Genomic DNA, 21,260 nt, shown 5'->3' with positions numbered 1-21,260 from the left:
AGATGATAATAGTAATAATGATAACGATGACAATAAGGGTTGACAACTATAGTGATTGTAATAATAATAGTGATAATAATGATGATATTAATGGTAGTGGTAAAAATAAATTTTTTATTTTTAAAAATAATAAAATAAATATTTTTTAGTTTATTTTAAAAACATAATAATATATTTTTAAATAAAAATACAAAATATTATTGAATATATTTTTATTTTTAATAATTTTATTTTAAAAAAATAGTAAATAAATGAGATCCAAATAGATGTTTAGTATCTAAGTGTTGCCTCTGAATTGCATGCACGCGTGGGTTGTATTTCTTTCATTTTCATTATATATATTTTTTTATCATAATTAAAATTAAGGGCCTAATTGGTATTTTTTTATATAAAAAATTTGTTTGGTTACTTTGTTTTTATTTCTATTCTTCTAAAGTACTTCCATAATTTTTGAAAAAAAGTGAAAGTGAAAATTTTGAACTTCTAGATTTTTATAAAAATAGATTTTCATCTTTTTTTTTTTAATCCCTCATCTTTCGCCCAACCTTTTCTTCAGCCCCATCGTTCTTTTTTAAACTACACCAGTTTTGCAAATCTCTCCGGCCATTTCTCAATCCTATGCCAATCTATCATCCTCCTCAGCCTAATTTTTTTTTTTTTTTTCTGTAGCTCTATCTCTTTGTTCGACGTTGAACTTTTTCGATCATATCATCTGCACCAACCCTTTTTTTTTTTTTTTTTTTTTTTTTGTCACCAACCACGTCTCTGGCCTTGACGTAGAACCTAAATATTTGCTTCTTTTTATTAAACTGTTTCCCTTCGAGATGAAGCGACTATTTCAAAATCGTGAGATACACTAGCTGTTTATAAATTTTAACCCCCTCCCAACAACCTGTCGTAACTCGTAATCTATCTACGGGTGAGATGCATTCGCTAGAAAATCGGACGGCAGATCGCCGTTCCCATATGCCAATCAAATACAGTCATCCGCAGCCGAAAAGTTTCCCAATTTGTGGCTCCTACGAGCCTGGAAAGTTCCGGATCAGGATCCATAAAAGTTTCTAAAATGATCATCATCCAGACTACGGTTGTCAAGTAAAAACCCCCCCAACTTGAAAACCAACTCTTTCGCACCCACGTGTCACCAGAGAGTTTTTTTGGTACAACTATTATTCTTGGCTTCTCGTTCTCTCTCCTCTTCCTCCAATGGCGACGACTTCCAGCTACGGGCCCGACGGCGTCCACCGGTCCCTCCGGCCCCCCATCGCCTTCCCCTCCGACCCGGACCTTTCCATGGTCCCCTTCCTCTTCCGCCGCACCGCCGCATTCCCCGATCGCCTCGCCCTCGCCGACGCCGACTCCGGCCGCTCCCTCACCTTCCTCCAGCTCCGCTCCGCCGTCTCCTCCACCGCCGTCGGCCTCGCCTCCCTCGGCATATCCAAGGGAGACGTCGTCCTCATCTTCTCCCCCAACTCCCTCCACTTCCCTGTCTGCTTCCTCGCCGTCCTCTCCCTCGGCGCCATCGCCACCACCGTCAACCCCCTCTACACCGTCGCCGAGCTCTCCAAGCAGGCCAAGGACTCCAATCCCAAGCTAGTCATCACCGTCCCTGAGCTCTGGCACAAGGTCGCCCCCCTCGGCCTCCCCGCCGTCATCCTCGGCCCCAAAGACTCGCCATTATCCCCCTCCACCCACCTCCCCATCACCTACTTCTCCGAACTGATCGCCGGGCACACGAATCCAGACTTCGCACCGCCTCCGGTCCGGCAGACGGATGTCGCGGCGCTCCTTTACTCTTCCGGCACCAGCGGCGCGAGCAAGGGGGTCATCCTGACACACAGGAACTTTATCTGCACTGCTCTCATGGTGACCGCCGACCAGGAGCAGAATGGCGAGCCGCCGGCTACATTCCTCTGCTTCCTACCGATGTTTCATATTTTCGGGCTCTCGGTGATCACCTACGCCCAGCTGACGCGAGGGAACACTGTGGTGTCCATGGGGAAGTTCGATTTTGAGATGGTGCTGAGGTCCATCGAGAAGTACAGGGTGAGCCATTTGTTCTGCGTGCCGCCGGTTATGATCGCGCTGGCGAAGCAGGGGAAGATGGGGAAGTTTGATCTTAGCTCGTTGAGGTTTATTTGTTCGGGTGCTGCTCCTCTGGGGAAGGATGTGATGACGGAGGTCTCCAAAAATTTTCCTGATAGAGAAGTTATACAGGTAACGTAATTCTTGATTGATTTGTTGGTCCTTCTGGATTAATATTTCTCTACTGTGAAACTAGATTAATGTTTATATGTAGTGATAACTATGTTGGATTACGGTTGTAGCTCTACTGTTATTCATTGTTCTCACACTAAATGTTCTTGACATGGACTCTGCTGGCTCAGTAGCTGGGCATCATCTGTGTCTGAGTACTTGAACATTGAGATGTATTAATTGTTTGGTTTGATAGCTTATAACATCCTCTTATTCAGTTCTACAAATTCATCTTCTCTAGTTGGATATTAATAGCTATTTGTTGAGTTGTTCTAAGGTTGATGTTTATTACGAAGACCGAAGGTATCATTAATATGTTTGGCAAGAATCAAAGTGTGGCATAATTTTGTCGAAAGTGTTCCTCATGTGAAGCTAATCTAGACCTTCTATAAAACACACTAGAGCTAAATATTCTCTACTCTCTAAAGTCTTTTGATTTTGTTTCTTTCTTTCTTTCATCCATGATCTTCATTTCTTCTCTTTTGCGCGGATCCTTTTATAGTTCTATGGTGTTTTTGCAGCAATGATATTCCATTTACTTCATTAATAGGTTGATGGTTTCTGGCATATCTTTACGTCGAGAGAGATCGATTGATCGAAAAAGAGAGAGTAAATATTTGTCCTTAATGAAAACGCATGACAGTAGAATAGACCAGTGGCTAAAAAGACTATATACTGAAAAATGCCAATTTCAAAACGGATCAGCTTTAGCGTCCATAAATTGCAGATTAATTTTCTTTAAGTGGAAAAATAATCCATAATGCCTGTTGCACACTTACTGGAGAAGCCGTATAATCACCGTGGAGACCAAATTGATTTGTTATACGAGATTGAAGCAGGAGTCCTGCTCCTCTACTCCTATTTCTTTTTTTACTGTCACTAAGATAATACTTTTAAAATTAATTGCTATCCACAAATAACATTTTAAAAATTAATTAACTTTAAAACTGTTGGCAATTTTTTGAAAACTATTTAAGATGTCTTTATAAGCCAATAAAATGTAAGACCAAGTAATTTGTACCAAGATGGTGCAAGAATCAAGATCTGAAGAAATAACAGAAAAATTACTGCCACAGTGTAGAAACCTATTGCTCCCCATCCTTCACATATTATTTGTCAGAGATGGTGAAACTATTGTAATAGATAGCTGGAAAAGGCATCACAACAGTAAAGCACTAGGTGTTCTGCATGGAGATGTTAAAAACGAGTTTCAAGAGGATCTTATCTCACGTAGACAAAGTTATGTGGTTACTTGATTGCCTGAAAAATCTTTTGAAATGAAGCATTTCACCCATATAATTTTGGAAGTTTAACCTCCGGAGACAAATTGGACCAAAACTACTTAGTTGCCTGTTTTAGCTGTGTTGGATGAACTGCTGGAACTTTACATGTGGCTTTATTTTTATTTATTTATTTATTTTTGTTCTTAATATCCACATGGAGTTATATGTTTATACATCTGTTACTTCGCAAAATCTGAAAGTTACCAATTTAAAGTGTGCTAGGGGGTTGTAATATATCAAATATACACGCTGATACTGACATAACATTTGTTTCCTGTTCTATGCATTATCGTTTTGCCTAGAATTCAGATTTTGGTCATATTTATTATTTAAATTTAATATTTTATAAACAGAACTTGTTTCAATTGAAATTCACTTGAAATGAATTGGAACGCTGACATGTTTTCTGCTAGGGTTGGGTTGAAACTTGAAAAGTTAAATCTGTGGTAGTTTATATATGGGAACTCAGAAGCAAGGAACACAAATGATGGTGTTGGTGATCAAACTATTTCTAAACCATGCTACCACTACTACTGCTTCTCTGGTTACCAATTCCACTTTGTTAACTCTGAACAACATAGAACCTACAATTCCTATAGTCTTACTCAGTGCTGCTGTTTGGGTATCTCCGTCTCTCTCTCTTTCTCTCTCTCTCTCTCTCTCTCTCTTTTATATATATATTTTGAGAGAGAGAAAGAATTAGGCCAAAGGACAAATTCATTTTTTCTTGAAATCAGAAACAAGTACGACAGTTAGCCATGGCTAACCAATGGAACAATGATTACAAAGCAAGGATTAAGATAGCTAAGAAAGGAGCAGATAGGTAAGTCTCATCTTATACCAGAACACAATCTTGTACAATCTCTGAAGAGAAAAGAAACACTATCACAGACTTCTGATCTAGTTCTTGATGCTCCTCTGCCGACTCTTGCATTCCTCTCCATCCAGATGCACTGAGAAACAATTAGAGTGACATCGTCCCATCCAAATCTAAACTCCTTCACTGGCACCTTTCTCCAATTCTTCCAATACCATGCGAACTCTTCAAGGAAGTTACTTATTACCAATCAAGGACCCGAAAGTCGGCCACACTTCCTAGGAAAATTTACTAGTCAAAAAGAGGTGATTGATCAGTTTGTCCTGAGATTGACAGAGAAGACAAACTGGGGAGTGAGGCTTCTTCCTAGGATTTTCAGAGCATTAAAGCTGGACAAAATCTCTGATTTGAAGAGGCACTGGACAATACTATATGTGCATAACGAACAAATCCAGCACACCTCTATGGCTAAGCAGCTTGTAAGCAATTGTCACAGGGAAGGAACCTAAAGAACCCATCTCCATACCACTAAGTCCGGTTCTTTTCTTCAGATTTGGAAAATTATTATTGTGTCATTGAGGTCAAAGAAATGCAACATCATAGAAGTATCAACAAAAAGTAACACACTTTGCATTGATGTGCAAGTAACCATACATCATATTGATGCATAATAGAAAAGTAATACTATTTCAAACAATTATTTTATACAATACCTTCCCTTCATTGATCCTCCAAACAAAAGGTACCTGTATGTAAATGCCCAGCATGAAATATTGTCCTCCCTTATTAGTCCCTGGATTCCATAAAATAAGCAAAATCTTTTGGGACACATGTTTGAGCTGTATGTCTGATGGCTTTTCTTATGCATCTTGAGCCAATTTGTGTTGTTACTCTGTAGATATAGTTGTGCAACAATAGCTTGCATGGTAAATTACAAATTTTATTCAAAGCACATTTGTAACAACACAAGATAGATATTTAGGATGATTTTTACGATGCTAGGTTTTCTTGATTTTGAAAACTAGATTAATATGTTCTAGTCATTTCTGTACACTAGTATGATGCAGTTAACATAGGTCTGAGTCAATGAAGTAATACTTTAGATGCGCACTCTCCATGATACCAGCTATAAAATCCTTTCCCTGGCTCATGGTCCATGCTAAAGCCACTTAGTATGGGGTCGCATGCAGTGAAAGAGGGTGTTGTGGTAGTGGTGTATTATCTTTTTTTCAAATGAATAATGTAGTTTGTTTGGTGTCCCAGTCATAAATCTTTTGATAACTAGCATTTCCTTTAGTTCCAATATGTGACATGTTGACATATATGCTACAATATGCGTAATGCATTGGCCCTTGGCTGCCATGAATACAGTATATGATACTTTCCTTGGTTTATATTATTTTCTATCTTGCACTTCTTGTTGAATCACCTTTTGCATCAACAAGGAGATCACAGTGAAACAAGGAAAAAACTGAATTCTGATTTAACCTATTCTTTTCTCTCTAAAATCAGGGATATGGTATGACAGAGACTTGTGGAATCATATCACGGGAGTTTCCTCTTAAGGCAGAGGCTCGCCAGTTTGGTTCAACAGGAATGCTTGTCCCAGGAGTCGAAGGTAAAGTTGTAAGCGTAGACACACTGAAGTCTCTTCCACCTAATCAACTAGGGGAGCTCTGTTTCCGGGGACCAAACATAATGCAAGGTAAAACTTTGTTCAGCTGCTTTGATCAGATGCTTACTATTATGTTTGCAATTATGTACGCTAACCAATCAAAGTAATCAAATTAAAGTACTCTAATGAAAGTAGCAAAAATTGCCGCGCCTTCCTGAAATTAATTGTTGTATAAATGCTATGCCTTTTATGTACATTTCTAAGTCTGACATGCCATCATCTAATGTATTTTTTTCATTCTTTGCACGAGTCTGTGCATCAATTGTTTATGAGTTCACATTCAAATTCAACCCTTGTGTGCCCTTGCCATAGAACAGGCACTGGTCGTTGTAATAGGATTTGTTAGCTTTAGTTGGCAAATAGCGCTTGCCCTTGAAACTTCCTCCCCAAGTTTCATGATGTTAGATATTAGAAACTATCTTAGGCCCCTTCACTAAAGCTTAAGGCATATAATTCAGAGTTGAAAATATGTGGGAGATCTCTATCTTGGGTTCTGTTCAATATGACATATTCTTTTTCTCGAACAATCTCCAGAATCCAGTGAGCTGTCATCATCTGATTACAGAAAATTCTACTGGAATCAGGGATGATTTTGGTTTGTCCATAGTTTTGATCATCACTTAACAATTGCTTCCAAAAGAGAAACCACGTCCATTAGTCAGGGTTTTGTATATCAACTAGTGAATAGCATCTCAAAGTCTTTCTTTATGATCATCAACATGCAGTTTGGTCTCTCACCACTTTTTCAGGATTTAATTTTTTTATTTCTTTGTTGGCTTGTTTCCTTAGCTTGTCTTGTCTTATCCTTTTGGGGCAAGCCACTCCTGGTCCTAAGTTTGCAGTTTCTTTCTTCTTTATATTTCAAGCTTTGAATTCATCTTGTTGTTTATACCATCGCGAATATGATCCAATATGTGGATTGAATTTTCCAAATTGCGTTCTAAAATATTCTTGCTTTGTTTTTCTCTGGACCATTCCCTAGACATTTCATTGGATTCTTTTTGTTTTGTCATGATAAGTTTTTTGGTCTGTTGAGCTCCTTTACTTGTCCTCTCATCCAATATCTTCCTTCAAGTCGTCTATTGCTGTGCCAATTTTTGTTGTTGATGGCTTTTCCATGGGTTCCAGTCCCATTTAGATGTGCATTTTGTGATGCAAATTCTTGTAGCTTCTAGACAATCTCCTGCTTCTGCATGTGCTTTCACCTCTTATGCTATGATTCTCTGAGACTTTTTTTCAGTCATGAGATGCCTGCTTTGATAATTGACTATCTTCTGCAGCAGTGCTTGGTTTCTATTAGTAGCTCATGTCATGTCTGCATTGCTTGTCTATGCTTGGCCACCAGTAGCATGGGCTTGCCGTTTTATTTTAGTCTACATTGTTCATGTAATTGAGATAAACTACTTTCAATAAATTGGGTAAGTATTTGAAGCCTGTAATTTATATCTCATGTTGAAATGTTCATAATAATATATACAAAGCATAACCTTTTCTTTTGATAAAGTAGCTAAACAATAACAGTTAGGCTGTAACGACAGTGAAATATGATCAAAGAATATTATTATTTGTTTCTATTTTTTTGACAATTTTCTTGGATTTTTATGTTATTTCTATAACGTAAGCTCTATTTCCATTTTGATTGTTATTTGTTAGTTTCCAAAATATTTAGTGCATCCTGATGATACATATCTTGCTAATGACCTGATTCGCCCCACGGACCATACATCAGCTGATGCTAAGATACAAAGGAGTGCTGATGCGCACAGCCAAAAGTCCAATGTAGGCAATGTGGCTCCATTCGCCACATTTAGGGCATGTTTAGTTGGGAGGAGTTAGGCTTGGAATGTGAACGGGAATAAGCAACTCCCATTCCAACCGTTTGGTTTAAAGGAGTCCCATTCCAATTCAAATTCAAGCGGGGAATGGGAATGCCCCAATCCCCCAGAAGCCAATCCTGACTCTTCCTTAGCATTCAAGTCCCATGCCAATTCCGATTCTGATTTCAGTTACGAACCAAATGCATCAAGGAATATGGCCATTTTGATTCCCATTCAGATTTCGATTCCGGTCACAAACCAAACTCACCCTTAATAACAAAATAAGTTATGCTAACTTGCAAATGCAAAATGTTAATATTGATATGTATAGCTTTTTGGGGCAAGTAATAATTTTACTAACGTGCATTATAAAACTCTAGAATACCCTTATCAGGAGATTATGCAAAAACTGTTCTCCATGTATGCACCTTGATTTCAGATCCTAGTTAGTTTACCATTATAAACTGTAGATATAAAACAGTAAGGAGAATGTAAATTACATGGAAAAGATGGAAAGCCATGATCTATGTTTCATTAACTATTTCAAGTAACCAGCACTTTGCAAATATCATAATATAATGATCACTTCTACGATATTCTCGATGTCTCTTTTTTCTCCCATCAGTTTCTCCTTATAAATTATTAAATACAAATTAATGTATAAATGGAAGGAATAACATCGATGCATGCCTGATTCTCTTTAACGATGTAATATATAAGTTAGTATTCACTTATCGTGGTGTAGGATAATATGTTGCTTTTAGTATACAAAACATACAAACAATATATGCGCCTAAATGCATATCTAAATCCATATATAGTAAAGTTTGCCATCTTATCAGACCCCATACTAGTACATTATATTACAGTATCGGTACGCTTTGTATGGAGACCGATTTGGTGTATTGAGTGTCGGCATGCTCTCTGTACCATGTACCGGTTCAGTATTGGTATGGTATAGTATGCTTGGTATGCACTAGTACCGACCGGTATGGCAAACCTAATTATATAGACATATTTATTTATATATGTACGCTTGTATATGTGTAGTGTTGTGGGTGAGCTTGTGTGTATCTATATTTGTTTTATCTATTTGTAATACTTTGCTTGAGCTCTTATATACTAAATTTTAAAATAATTCAGGTTATTTGAACAATCCACAAGCCACTAAATTGACTTTGGATGAGCAAGGGTGGTTACATACAGGTGATATTGGGTATATTGACGAAAAAGGACAAGTATATGTCGTTGATCGAATAAAAGAGCTCATTAAATACAAAGGACTTCAGGTAACCTCTAAATGATTGATCTCTGATTTTTTTTTTATTTTTTTGCATCAAGATGATTTTGTGAGATCATTGACCTCATAACAAAATTAAGCGTGCAGAGAATTGCTACGAACAACAAGCTAAAATCATTTGATAATGCTACTGAAAACAAAAGAAGTAATATACTTCAAACCTGTTGAAAGTTAGAACAGATACTGCTGCTGAAATAAGAAGGCGCAATTTGGACATTTAGGATTCTTAGCATAATTGCTAAGTCATATTTCTGGCAAGTGCCGGTATCTATGAATTTCTAACTTCAACCAATTTATAGTAGTTATAGTCTTATATCATTGTTATTGTATATTATATGTTTGGCCTGAAATAAATGCATTATATTCAGTAAAACTGCATTTATATATAGCATTTCCATAACCATTTTTTCTCTTTCATAGAATATGTGATATTTTACCTTTATTTGTTCCACTTAAGGTAGACTCTGTGCCATAATCTCTAATTTCTGTTTCTTTTCTAGGTTGCACCTGCTGAGCTTGAAGGGTTGCTTCTTTCTCATTCTGAGATACTTGATGCAGCTGTCATCCCGTAAGTTTATGCACTCATTCAGTCTTAGATATTGTGGAACTTAACAGTTGTCATTTAGCTTATGATCGACCCTATACATTTCCAAAGTGCAATCCATGGATAATCTGACATATGGGATTATGTTTACCTCATAGATTTCCCGATGCTGAAGCTGGTGAGGTTCCTATTGCTTTTGTGGTTCGGTCTCCTAACAGTTCACTGACTGAAGAGGATGTCCAGAAATTTATTGCTGAGCAGGTACATTTAAAGACTAAGATTTCTTTTGCAAATTCCTGTATGTTTTAAGTAGATGACTGCATCATTCACAATTTTAATTTAGTTGTCGAGAAATCTTAGATTTTTTTTTCCCCCTCTATAAACTATCATTGTGCTCCACTGGTTGGCACTCCAGACATTATACCGGGGACAGGTTACCGAAGGTTCAAGTTCTGAAGATTGCATGCCAACTGATTTCTGTTTCTTTTTTTTTTTTTTAAGAAGACAATCATCTTATAATATGATTGTTTGCCTGCTTTATCTTCCTGCTTGCTTCATAACCACCATTATCTAGTAAAGCCCGGTATGCATGGTGTGGAATCTATTGACTGAGACAAACTAGATATGAAAGTCAAGGATCCAATATGTTCCCGGACTGGGAGCTAGTTCATGCAGCAAATTAAATTCAGTTCTCTGCAACATTTCCAATAGAGGAGTCCTCAAACACAAAGAACTTTTTTAATTTGTGTTAGTAAGCTTTACTACATCAAATCTCTTTTCTTCTTCCATGCATTTTTTTGAATGATGTAGGGATCCCTAGTTATTAACAAATTGATCTATTTGTAATATTAGCTTGCTTTTGTTTTCTTCCTTCCGTCCATTTTTTGAATAATATAGGGCTCCCTAATTAGTAACTAACAAAATTGATATACTTATGCACCACACACATGCTAAAATTTTTAAGGACACCTCATGCAGATAAAGCCTGGTATAGATGCATATACCATTTTTTTTTCACAGTTTTTGGAATTCGTTCAATCAGATATTCTCATTGCCAGAGAAAATTTGACAACATAGATCATCTGTCACCCACCACCAACAGTCAAAGTAATTATTTGTGATGAAAGGAAATGAGAACATTGTTGTTAGCAACACTTAAAATTTTGTGTCAAGCAATGTTTCATGCGGCCTTAGGCTGAAAAATTGGTGTTTGGTTCTGTAAATATGGGCCAAAACAGAAGGCAATAAATTTTGGTAGGCCACAAATCAAAAGGTTTGCTCTTGGACAAGGTTAAAATGTCGTCTACCTCCCGTTAGCTGGATAATGCTTGTATGCTACTATCTTTAATGAGGTTGTGCCTGATCATCTACTTTGCTAAGTCCTTTTAGCTTTTGTTTGTATGTCAACAGGTTGCACCTTTCAAGAGATTGAGAAGAGTTACTTTTGTGAACAGCGTGCCAAAATCTGCTTCTGGAAAAATTCTAAGAAGGGTGCTTATCGAGAAAGTAAGATCGAAACTATAGAAAGTCTAATATCCCCCCTCCAAACATTTCTTGGATGGTCCTATACTGATTACTGAAATGCCATTAAGGTAATCAAGGTATATAAGCTGTCGCTTTACATTATCCATTCTATCTTTTTCTAATTTTATTTCCACGAAGGGGAATAAGTGAAGCCTTGGAACGTTGCCCTGGAATCAAACTTACGTGAAATATTGTAATATTAGTTGACTAAACTTTGCATTCCTGAATATACTGAGAATTTTAGAAGCAGTTGATACATGTAGAGGTTTAATAAGATTTATATTTTCTTAAACATGAGATTATCACTCCTAATTTGTCTGCTCAAACATCGCCTAGGGCTGTTAAGTGGTAATCAATAATTTGATCACCTGACCTGGCTGCATGTTAATATATGAGCTAGTTCGAACCCTAAAAACTATACCTGGCTCCTTTGGGTATGGTCAGATCCAAACTGATAACCTGCTAAATATTATTTATTAGTAGAAATTTCTCTATTAAAATGATACGGGTGCGACCACTGGGATAAGCCCCATTCACATATGTCCATGTACCTTAAAACATTTCAATCCAGAGAAAGAAAAAAAAAGGAAAGAAAAGAATAATTAGGGAAAAACAAGTAGCCTTAAGACTTGGCATTGTGCAGTATGGTTGGACATTTATCTAGGATTGGAACGAATCAGCTCTTGGAGTTGGTTTCTCCTTCCTCTTGATGTGATATAATGAGTATTCAGACAATTAGGGTTCGCCATTTATGCTCACCTCGGAAGAACCTTTGTTTCTTTTCTCTTTTATTGGGGCGAAGTGGAGCCACCTGATTTATCAAAAAAGAAGAAACATACAAGAATACATGTCCTTGAAGTGATGTGAAATTAAAGTTACATTCTTCTTATGGGCTCAGCATATCTAGGGAGATGAACATAAATAAACTAGACCAGGTATGTTCAAAATCTGCGAGCATATCTAGGGAGATGGACATAAATAAAATAGACCAAGTATGTTCGAAATCTGCGTGCCATATCGACAATTTATCTTTGATTGCTCTGTTTTGATGTTGCTAGCCCTATTTGTTCTTCCATCTCATTCCTTCCAAGCTAATGTTGCTTACCTTACTCATTCTTCCATTTTGTTCCTTCCAAACTTTTCTTTGCTATCATAATTTATAAATTCTAAGATTACTATTTCATATAAATTCTAGAATTATTTAAAGTGGCTTGTTATAATGGTAAAATTTGGGATCCAAGAGTTTCTCACACGATATCTCTGCGATTTTCCCTTTGCGCTATATGGGCAGCTTTTGACAACCAAAATCACTCAAATTCGTCATCTAGTTCAAGAATCCTCGTCTCAGTTCCTTTTATCACGCCCCCACTTTAAATCTAGATGCTTTCAATGGTCTTGCAGAGGGGGCACTCTAGCTTCGCGTGCCCTCCCTTGTCCTTACCCCCATCTACTCCGCTTGCCCGGCCTTCCAATGCCCGCGGTTTGTCGTCACCTCATAGATCTTTACCACGATCTCCTTCATCGAATGCTTCTTTGGCTTCGCCTTCCCCGTCATCGCTGCTTCCGCTAAACCCCCTTTTTCTCATCTTCCTCCTTCCTTCCCTCCTCCCCCTACTACCTATCTGTCGATCGATGCATCGATCTCTTAGGAAAGTGGGCTCCCAACACTAACCCTAACCCTAATCCCGGCTGCTTTTAAAGATTGGGATGGGAAGAGAGGGAGAGGGGGAGAAATATAGGGACGGATTAGAGAATTTTATAATAATAGGTTAAGGGAGGTTAAAGAGGTTGTGCTTCTTCTTGGTATTTCTTTATTATTTTATTTCGATGTGCTGAGCCTGCATACCGATGCATGGCCAACGAAAAACCCTATTTTCCGTCTTTTCCCTTCCGGTCTCGGTGATCATAACCAAAATGTACCTACTTTTATGCCCAAAATAAGAGCACCTATTAAATTATGTTGCTGAACGGCAGATGATGGTTGCAAGCTCGTGAGAGAGTTGTGTGATTGAGTATTCTGCAGAGTGCAAAATATTTTAGCTAATAATTGTGCCTGAATCTAATCTAGTTATTTTTTAATAAGCTAAATCCTGCAAGATATTAAGTTATAAAGATAGATTAATGCAAAAGAAGAAGGGCATTAAGGATTTCAAGAAATTAAGTCAAACCTATTAAACATATTATCTTGAGCAACTTTAGCAACAAAAAAGATATAGATTTTAAATCCAAACAATGTGTAGATTTTTCAAATTATAAAATACAACCAATTCTAAAAGGTTTGTCAAAATGTAGTGGATAGAGATTTGGCATGGTAATCATACCTCTCAACTTAGCAATCAAAGACTTTACACCTGATCTGGAATGGTTCGTCTCCAAAAATTTGGATCTCTATAGTAATAGTATGTGCGACCGAGTAACTAGTGGTGCATGCCACTAGTTTCATCATAATAAGTATGAAGCAATGCCTTCTTTCAACTTTCTCGTCCTTTTTCACCTTCTACCACCTCATGCAACGGAGGAACACCCAGCGGGATAATTAAGTTGGCACAGCTGGCAGCGACAGAGATAGCATCTAATAAAATTATAATTTTCATTTAAGAACCCTCATCAACGAATCAGTTTATTATTAAAAATTATTAAAATGCAGGGTAGCAGACCTTTTCTTTCAATATGGTCATGTGGTGCATATGGAAAGAGTACTGCACTGCTCAATAGATAGCTTTAGCCAAAGAATGGAGAGAAGAAGAAAATATAAATGGTTTTGTAAGAGAGGCTGCAAAAAAGCCATTAACCCATTTTTTTTTTCAGAGGATGAAGAAGTTTTTTAATAGAAGAGTATGCAAGCAAGGAGCTACAAATCAAGCGTAACCCTCCACTAAGTACCCCAAAATCCTAATGAAGGCAGGATTTCAATAACTTCAACCCCAATCGATGAAATTGTGTATACGAGGAATTCAAACCTGGTTCTAAGTAATAGCCAATAAGCACTATTTAGTTTAAGTTAAATTAATTAGGGAATCTTTGAAAGACAAATATAAAGGAAAAAAGATATGATTATATTTTTGCATTATTATAAGCAATAATGCTCAAGATTTTAGATCGTGGAGGAAATTTAGTTAAATTAGAAATGGATTTATCTTGAACAAACCAGCCCCCAACTCCCGCAGGATTAATTTGAAAATGAAAAAGTTGAAAATTATCAGTTCTCTATGGCATCAAAAATTACTGTTCTTTAGATTTTAGAGCCGCCACTCACTCAGCTGTTCCTTGATGATGGAGCCTGCAGTAAAAAAGAAATATCCTACAACCTAGGCCCTCTTTAGGGAAGCTATTGGTAGTCGAGCTTTTATAAAAAAATTGTTTGTTATTTGGTAACTACATTTCTAAAGTGTTGTAATACTTTAACATATATTTGGTAAACAAATTAAAAAATACTTTTGTATGATAAAATTACCACAAAAAATATTGCATAATATTATACAACAGAGCATAATAAAATATAATATATATTAATACATAAATATATGATATAGAAAACGAGAATTCTTTTCTTACACGAAAGGAAGTCTGATCCACGACTAGAGTTCTTTGTTAGGACTTTAGCAGATTTTTAAGTTTATAAAGGAACAAAGTATGTAATTGTTATATTTTATTATTGATATTTTGGTAAAAAAATAACTTTCCGACAAAGCTCAAAACAGCTTTTTAAAAAAACTCTAAAGTAGAACTTCTCCCAAAAAGCTGTTTTTAACTTTCTGAAAAAACTAAAACAGCATTCCGAAATTTTTACCAAATATTTTTTTTTAATTCAAAAGTACTTTGGAAGATCATAACGTGCTTTTTAATCCTTTAAAAGCTTCACCAAACAAGGTTCTAGACCAAAAATAGGCATAGAAAGAGGAAGGCCCAGAAATCACATAGCAGATGAAAAATTGAAAATAATTAATTGTCTACCGTCGCATAAAATTACTGTTCGCTAGATTTTAGTCTCCTCCGGCTCAGCTCTTCTGTTCTTTTTCAAAACGGTAGTTCAATTTTCTTCTCACCTCTCTTAACCCAAGAAGATTGAAGTGGCAGCTTCAGTTAGAAATCCACTTAGTTAAACAGAACTTCCATCGAAGCAGGTGCCGTATCAATGGTGCAAGCAGACTTCGGCTAACCCCCTCCCAAAAATCTTGTGTTCATCTAATATAAGAATCCACACGAAGCGCCAATTACAACAATGTCCTGGCTTATGCTCAAGGAGGGATCCATCCATGACCCAGGTCTCGCTCGACCTTACCGAGTCCTCCTATATCGATATCATATCCTACTCAACCTGCCAATATCTATATCTCTCAGTGAGGAGCCTAACTGCTAGTATTCCCCAGTGAAGAGCCCACATGACTTAGTAAGGATTGTGAAGTGCACTGGACCTGCTCTTATCGCTCCCATCTTTTTTAAATACCAACCATGCACCAAATAGATCAAGCTCTCTATTAGTGACCCACAAGCAATCAACATTCGGAGATAAAGACCTATCAATCTTTACAAAACATAAATGTAAAAAAAACTGAACAACTGTCACTCCACACGCCAGGAACCCAATCTAGATAATTACGGATTGCAGTCCATTCCAAAAGGCAATTAACTTTCAGCTAAACCCAGCTGCTTGCTTGTTACAAAGTTAAATTAACTTTTTCAGCGACATGTAACAATAATTGGGTAAATGCAAACAAATTTAAATAACTATATTGCATTATCCTACTCCCAATCTATACCAAAATTTGCAAATCTGATACACTTTGACCGAAGAAACAATACCTAACAATTGCCACAGCTATTCGGAACCCACCATAGGATATAGGTGTGATTACAACCACCATAGGAGACATTTTCAAAGCTTCGGGCAATGAAAGCTCCACGCGAAAAGCACCTCCAAGAGCTTGGTAACATAGCACTCAAAACTTAAAAAGGCCATCAAGTGAAAATCTAAAGCACTCGCTATATCCAACAAGTAGGGTTTTAGCATGAAGCCCAAAGGTGAAGCAAATGACAATATCCTGTGGCCTCAGCAAATCACCTCAAATGAGCTCATAGCCATACCAGGATGTTGCATCAGGGAAAATTGCTGTCTCGGTACCTTCTAAACCTTATCCTGGGTCAATACAGCAAGGAAATGAAAAATACATGGAACGGTACGCTGCTGAAGGCATGCTTCAACCAGTGAGATGCACGGATTCCATCACCAGAATAAACGTGGAAATCTCTAGCCCCACAGTACCTGGCACATGATTCTTAAACTGCCAGAAAACAAAGATGTCTACTTTGAGCAAATTTAGTCCATGTATTATATTCATTTTGAAAAAAGGAAAAAGATTTGGAGAAATTGGTATGATGGGCATCAGCCCGATGACAAATGGAAATACTACAATGGAGCAGGAAATTTTAAATGGCATCTTGACAAACTTGCATCGCCCAGATGGATGGGTATAACACCCAAATCTCATATAAAAAAATTATGATATCCACCTGAGCACACCCCATTACAGTCATTGACCATACCAAAATTGATGTTTCTTAGTCCTTTTAAGTGAGAAAGTTGCATAGAAGATAAAATGGTAAGCTGCAGAATGGAACCAGACTTTTACAAACTGATTTAATTCAGTACTTACAAAGAAAACTATCTAGATGCAAACAACATAAACAGTATTTAATCCATTATAAATTCCACTTCAATGCTCAAAACAGGATTGAGCTTACAGAAGGTAAACCATATTTTCCCGTCATAGGATGAAGCCAAAGATGTGTAGGCCCATAAAATGATGGACCAAACCATACTTACCATGAGTCGACTCCTAAACCAAGCCCATGTCTCCCTATATAACGGTTTCAATTAATGATTCCTCATCTCCACTACAGACAATGGGAAAGGTTTCAAATGACCAATTATGGTTGTTGTCCCTGCAAGTGTAATGATTTTTTATTATTGTTAAGAACTAAAACAGATTTAAGGCCCCACATTTTGGAGGATGGAGCTCATTTCTCAAGGTTGTTAAAATCCAAGGCGGCGGGCCCCCTGAAATGCCTAGGTAGAACGCCTGGGTACCCAGGCAGGTGGCTAGAGTTCGTAAACCTCAAAAATTAATAAAAATAAAATTATATTGTAGTACCAACAAATCATCACAAAAAACACATATTTTGCTTACATAAAGCATATAACGAAAAAATTTTAACCATAAATGGTTGCTCATTAACTTGAACTATGCATAATATGAACTAGCAGCAAGCAATATCTCTGGAAACTTGTTATGAACACCAAAAATATCTAAGGGGAGATTCTAGTAGTCATTAGACGGATGAGAGGACACCAAATATGATGGCTAAGATCTGAAAACATGGTACACAAATGCCTATATTTTGTTTACAGAAAACATACATCACAAACATCTTATCCATAAATCATTGGTCATTAACTTGCGCTGTTCATAAAATGAACTAGCAAGCAAGCAAAATCTCCAGAAACTTGCTATGAACACCCAAAAAAAATAAAAGGAGCAGATCAAAGTAGTCGTTAGAAGGATGAGAGGATACCAAAAATGATAGCTATGATCTAGAAATGTAGTCTTTCAATTACTTTGACAAATACACTCCAAGATTCATTAAAAAGTACCCCTACTTACTAGATACCATATGAACTTCAAAATATATATGAAGAAAAACAGGTGAAACTTGAAGCGATCACAATATCATAATTGGTACCATCCGTCGTAAGAAAGCAGCGTATCAGTTGTCAGGAACTCATTTAGGCACCAACCTAGAACCCTGGGTGGTTGTCCTGCCGGAAAGCCTGGAAAGTGCTAAGCACCTAGGCACTGGGACTGCCCTGCCTGCGCAGCCGTTAGTGACATCCTTGCTCCTTCTCACATTTTTAGACAGCATCTAGAGAAAAGATGTATACCAGACCAATGAAAGAGCATAATTAATTAAATCGCCATAAATTAATCCAGCATACGGCAAAGTGCCAACATTTTTTTTTTAAAAAAGGTGGTTTACCCCAAAGAGAACTGTTGTATAGTTAATTTATCGAAAAAATTATGTTTATATTGTTACAATATTGAAAAAGGAAAAGCCAATGGACTGTGCTCTGAAAGTGATAAAACAGCTAATACATATTTATATCAAAAATCAGTTATAGCAATCTGCAGCTAGTTTATATTATGTAAATTGGGACATTAGAAATTATTTTCTGCACTCATAGTATACAAACACAACATATTGACTGATGATAACCGTGCCTCAAACAAAATAGAATGTTCAAATAGTTATCTGAAATATCAAATTCAATAAATTCAGATCCTTTCTAAAGTTGGTTTAGGCACATGCGAAAATACTTGATGAGTCAATCTGCACACAAATCCTCAAATCTTCTGTACATGCTTTCCTATGCCATGCCCTGGCTACCCACCTACAACAACCTCCCCTATGATCCCGCCTGCCTCTCCTATGGAACAACCATTTTTTTTCCACAACCTTAATCTGTCCCTATAGCTCTTGTTCTGCCACATTCCTCTCTTCCTCTAACAAGCCTTTTGCCAACTCAGCAGTCCACATGGCTGCTTAGACTCCACCCTTTGCTTCTCCTCCCATGACTCCGACCCACCCTCAGATCCACTCCTTCAGGCTGAGCCCTCCAGATGCTCCACCAGGTACCTCTGCCTATTACAGAAACCAAATCCACCCAGCAATCCTTGGATGCTCTGGCAATGACTCTAGTCCCCCACCCCCTCTCATCCGCTCCTCTAGGTGTGCCCATCGCAAGCTCCAGAAGTCTGCCCTAATGAAAGAGTACAAGAATCCCCCACCCCTCCCCAAAAAAAAAGAGGGAAAACATACACCTCCACACAAGCAAAAACACTAGTAATGAAAACCTCTTCACTAGATGGTTGCATGAAGAAACCAAGAACTAAGAAGACTTGAAGAGGCAGAAATAATAGACCAGATGTTCAATGGGAGCCAAATCAAACAAGACTAGAATGCGTCAACTACATTTGACACCATATCAAGTGGCAACCATATCTCAAAACTTTGACCCATGAGGCAAGATGTACAAACTTTGTAGCTTTTATACTGGAGAATGTGTCTTAGACACAACAGCCTCCTAAAACAACACCACCAAAGAACAACTAAAAGAAAGATTCGCCAAGGCCAGTACATGTGGATTATGAGCAGCAAACAACTTCATCTACATTGGAAGAGCTCCCTGGCATATCAACAATCCCATCAATCAAAGCCCAAATAATGAAGTTGTGGTCATTCCAATAATCACAAATTTGTCATTTCATCCCTAGACCCACCCAAGCATGAATTTTAAATGTTTCCTGGACATTTTTGTATAAGAAAAGGTGGTCACTTAAGATAGAGCTCCTGTCAAAATTAGTAAATAGCTTTATACATTTTTTTCCTTCTCTCAATTTTATTAAAGTCCTAATAGGAGATGAGTCTGCTAGTTACAGCCCCCTTGAATCTTACAAATATTTCTATCCTACTTTCAATAGAAACAAGTCAATTCAAGACAACTGCAAGTCTTAAGCGTCAAGATTCATTGTACCGGTCGGTATTGTAATGTACCGTACCGAACCAGCACACGTCTCGTACCGTACTAACACTCAACACGCCACATCGTCTCGTACCGTACCGTATAGCAACACTATAATAGGATGGTACCAATATAGAATCCGATATCGAGACGGCAAGCCTTGCTTAAGACAGTTTGCCTTGCGTATTGCTTAGAGGCAAACCCCATAATTCTTAACAATTCATAGCTGAAAGCCATTGATTTGATTCTAGCTATTGGTTTGAGCAACCTCGTTAAGCATCAAACTTCTAACTCCATCTCAACGAACAAGAACACTTGTAAATCATAGGTGTGTGACTCCAAGTGAGGATTGAAAGCCCAAGAATGCTAACAATTCTAGTTGAAACATTAATCATACCTTTATTCGGAACTTGCTATGTCCACAATTTTATTTGGAAAACGCTATAGTAATACATTGTCATGTCATTGTTATCAACATTGATTTTGCTGCTGCCTCTCTGATTACCCTCCATCATGCATCACCCACAAAAACTTTCCACTCCATCATGCATCACCTCCAAAAATTTTCCACAAGTTTAACAGTAAAATAATCTGATTAACCGTAGCACTTCATATACTTCCTTTTGATACATCACTGCTGTTTGTTGTTATTTCTTGTTAGTATGGCGAATAACATAGGAACGAGATAACATAAAAAATATAGATTAGTTCCCACTAAAATGGCTGGCAACAGATATCACATAAGCTATGACAGTTTCTTTAAACTTTAATTTCCAACAACCAGATATAAAATGCAAATGTAAAAACAAACCTATCCTTCCGCTGCAAAGGCTCTATACTATATAATTTCATTTCCTATGAAATATATATATATAAGGTCTTTTTGAATATCCTACAAAATCACAGCAATTTCTAACTTTATAAGTTCCTTGTCAGTACAAATTATGGTTTTATAATGCTCGGTGTCTGGCTTGGCAATTACATACCGTACCATCTCTCTCTCTCTCTCTCTCTCTCTCTCTCTCTCTCTCTCTCTCTCTCTCTCAAACACACGCTCATAATTGGAAAATCTTGGATGAGCATAATGTTTTGAACATCGTAAAATTGTGCCTTGCTGGCTGATTAGATTCATAAAAGAATTGATCAATCAAAGTGCCAGGGCCAAAGATGTACTTAGACAGGATGTTGTAGCAGCAGCAACAAGCATTTACAGCATGAAAAGAACAGTCCGAATATGATTTTAATTTGAAAATGTTGGATGAGCATAATGTTTTGCTCATTAAAAGATGGTGCCCTCCTTACCGATTGGAATAAGAGAGGAATTGATCAATCAAGGGGCCAAGGCCTGAGGTCTGCTTATACGAGACATTGGAGCAACAACAACAAAACAGAATTCCTAACCACAACACCCAAGAGTATTGAATTCAAAACTATGATCTCTTAGCTAACATCTTCATGTGATTTCT

At 37.3% G+C, this 21,260-nt stretch overlaps 2 protein-coding genes across 9 annotated transcripts in view; one reads left to right on the top strand and one right to left on the bottom strand.

Moving 5' to 3' along the window:
• The first annotated feature begins 1,080 nt into the window (after window positions 1-1,080).
• LOC103720770 (AMP-dependent synthetase and ligase family protein) lies at window positions 1,081-11,508 on the top strand. Its single transcript, XM_008810645.5, has 6 exons — window positions 1,081-2,217; window positions 5,869-6,061; window positions 8,992-9,137; window positions 9,649-9,716; window positions 9,851-9,953; window positions 11,103-11,508. Exons 1-6 carry the CDS (start codon window positions 1,207-1,209, stop codon window positions 11,214-11,216), a joined length of 1,635 nt encoding a protein of 544 aa, XP_008808867.3. The 5' UTR covers window positions 1,081-1,206; the 3' UTR covers window positions 11,217-11,508.
• A 4,816-nt stretch (window positions 11,509-16,324) lies between these two features.
• Window positions 16,325-21,260, bottom strand: part of LOC103720771 (pre-mRNA-processing protein 40A-like) — a 33,021-nt gene continuing 28,085 nt past the window's right edge. For 6 of the 8 annotated variants that reach the window (XM_008810646.6, XM_088718087.2, XM_008810647.6 and 3 more), the window contains one exon: window positions 17,779-18,137. In XM_008810646.6, coding sequence (XP_008808868.3) covers window positions 18,127-18,137 — 11 coding nt within the window. In that variant the 3' untranslated portion in view covers window positions 17,779-18,126. Of the gene's footprint in view, window positions 16,499-17,018; window positions 17,160-17,778; window positions 18,138-21,260 lie in introns of those variants that run through there. The other 2 variants (XM_026809866.4, XM_088718086.2) reach the window with 2 other exon arrangements.

This window comes from Phoenix dactylifera, chromosome 3 (assembly GCF_051530095.1).
Source record: "Phoenix dactylifera cultivar Ajwa chromosome 3, Ajwa_hap1_PhDact_Kaust_v1.1, whole genome shotgun sequence".
Taxonomy (NCBI): domain Eukaryota; kingdom Viridiplantae; phylum Streptophyta; class Magnoliopsida; order Arecales; family Arecaceae; genus Phoenix; species Phoenix dactylifera.
The sequence above is the reverse complement of the archived record's forward strand: the minus strand, read 5'-3'. Positions and strand labels throughout refer to the sequence as shown.

Bases quoted from the DNA above. Each gene is read 5' to 3' on its own strand.
- LOC103720770 (XM_008810645.5), top strand. From the start codon at position 1,207: ATGGCGACGACTTCCAGCTACGGGCCCGACGGCGTCCACCGGTCCCTC. The intron at 9,138-9,648 runs GTAACCTCTAAA...TTTCTTTTCTAG, and splicing joins TTAAATACAAAGGACTTCAG to GTTGCACCTGCTGAGCTTGA. The intron at 9,954-11,102 runs GTACATTTAAAG...GTATGTCAACAG, and splicing joins AGAAATTTATTGCTGAGCAG to GTTGCACCTTTCAAGAGATT.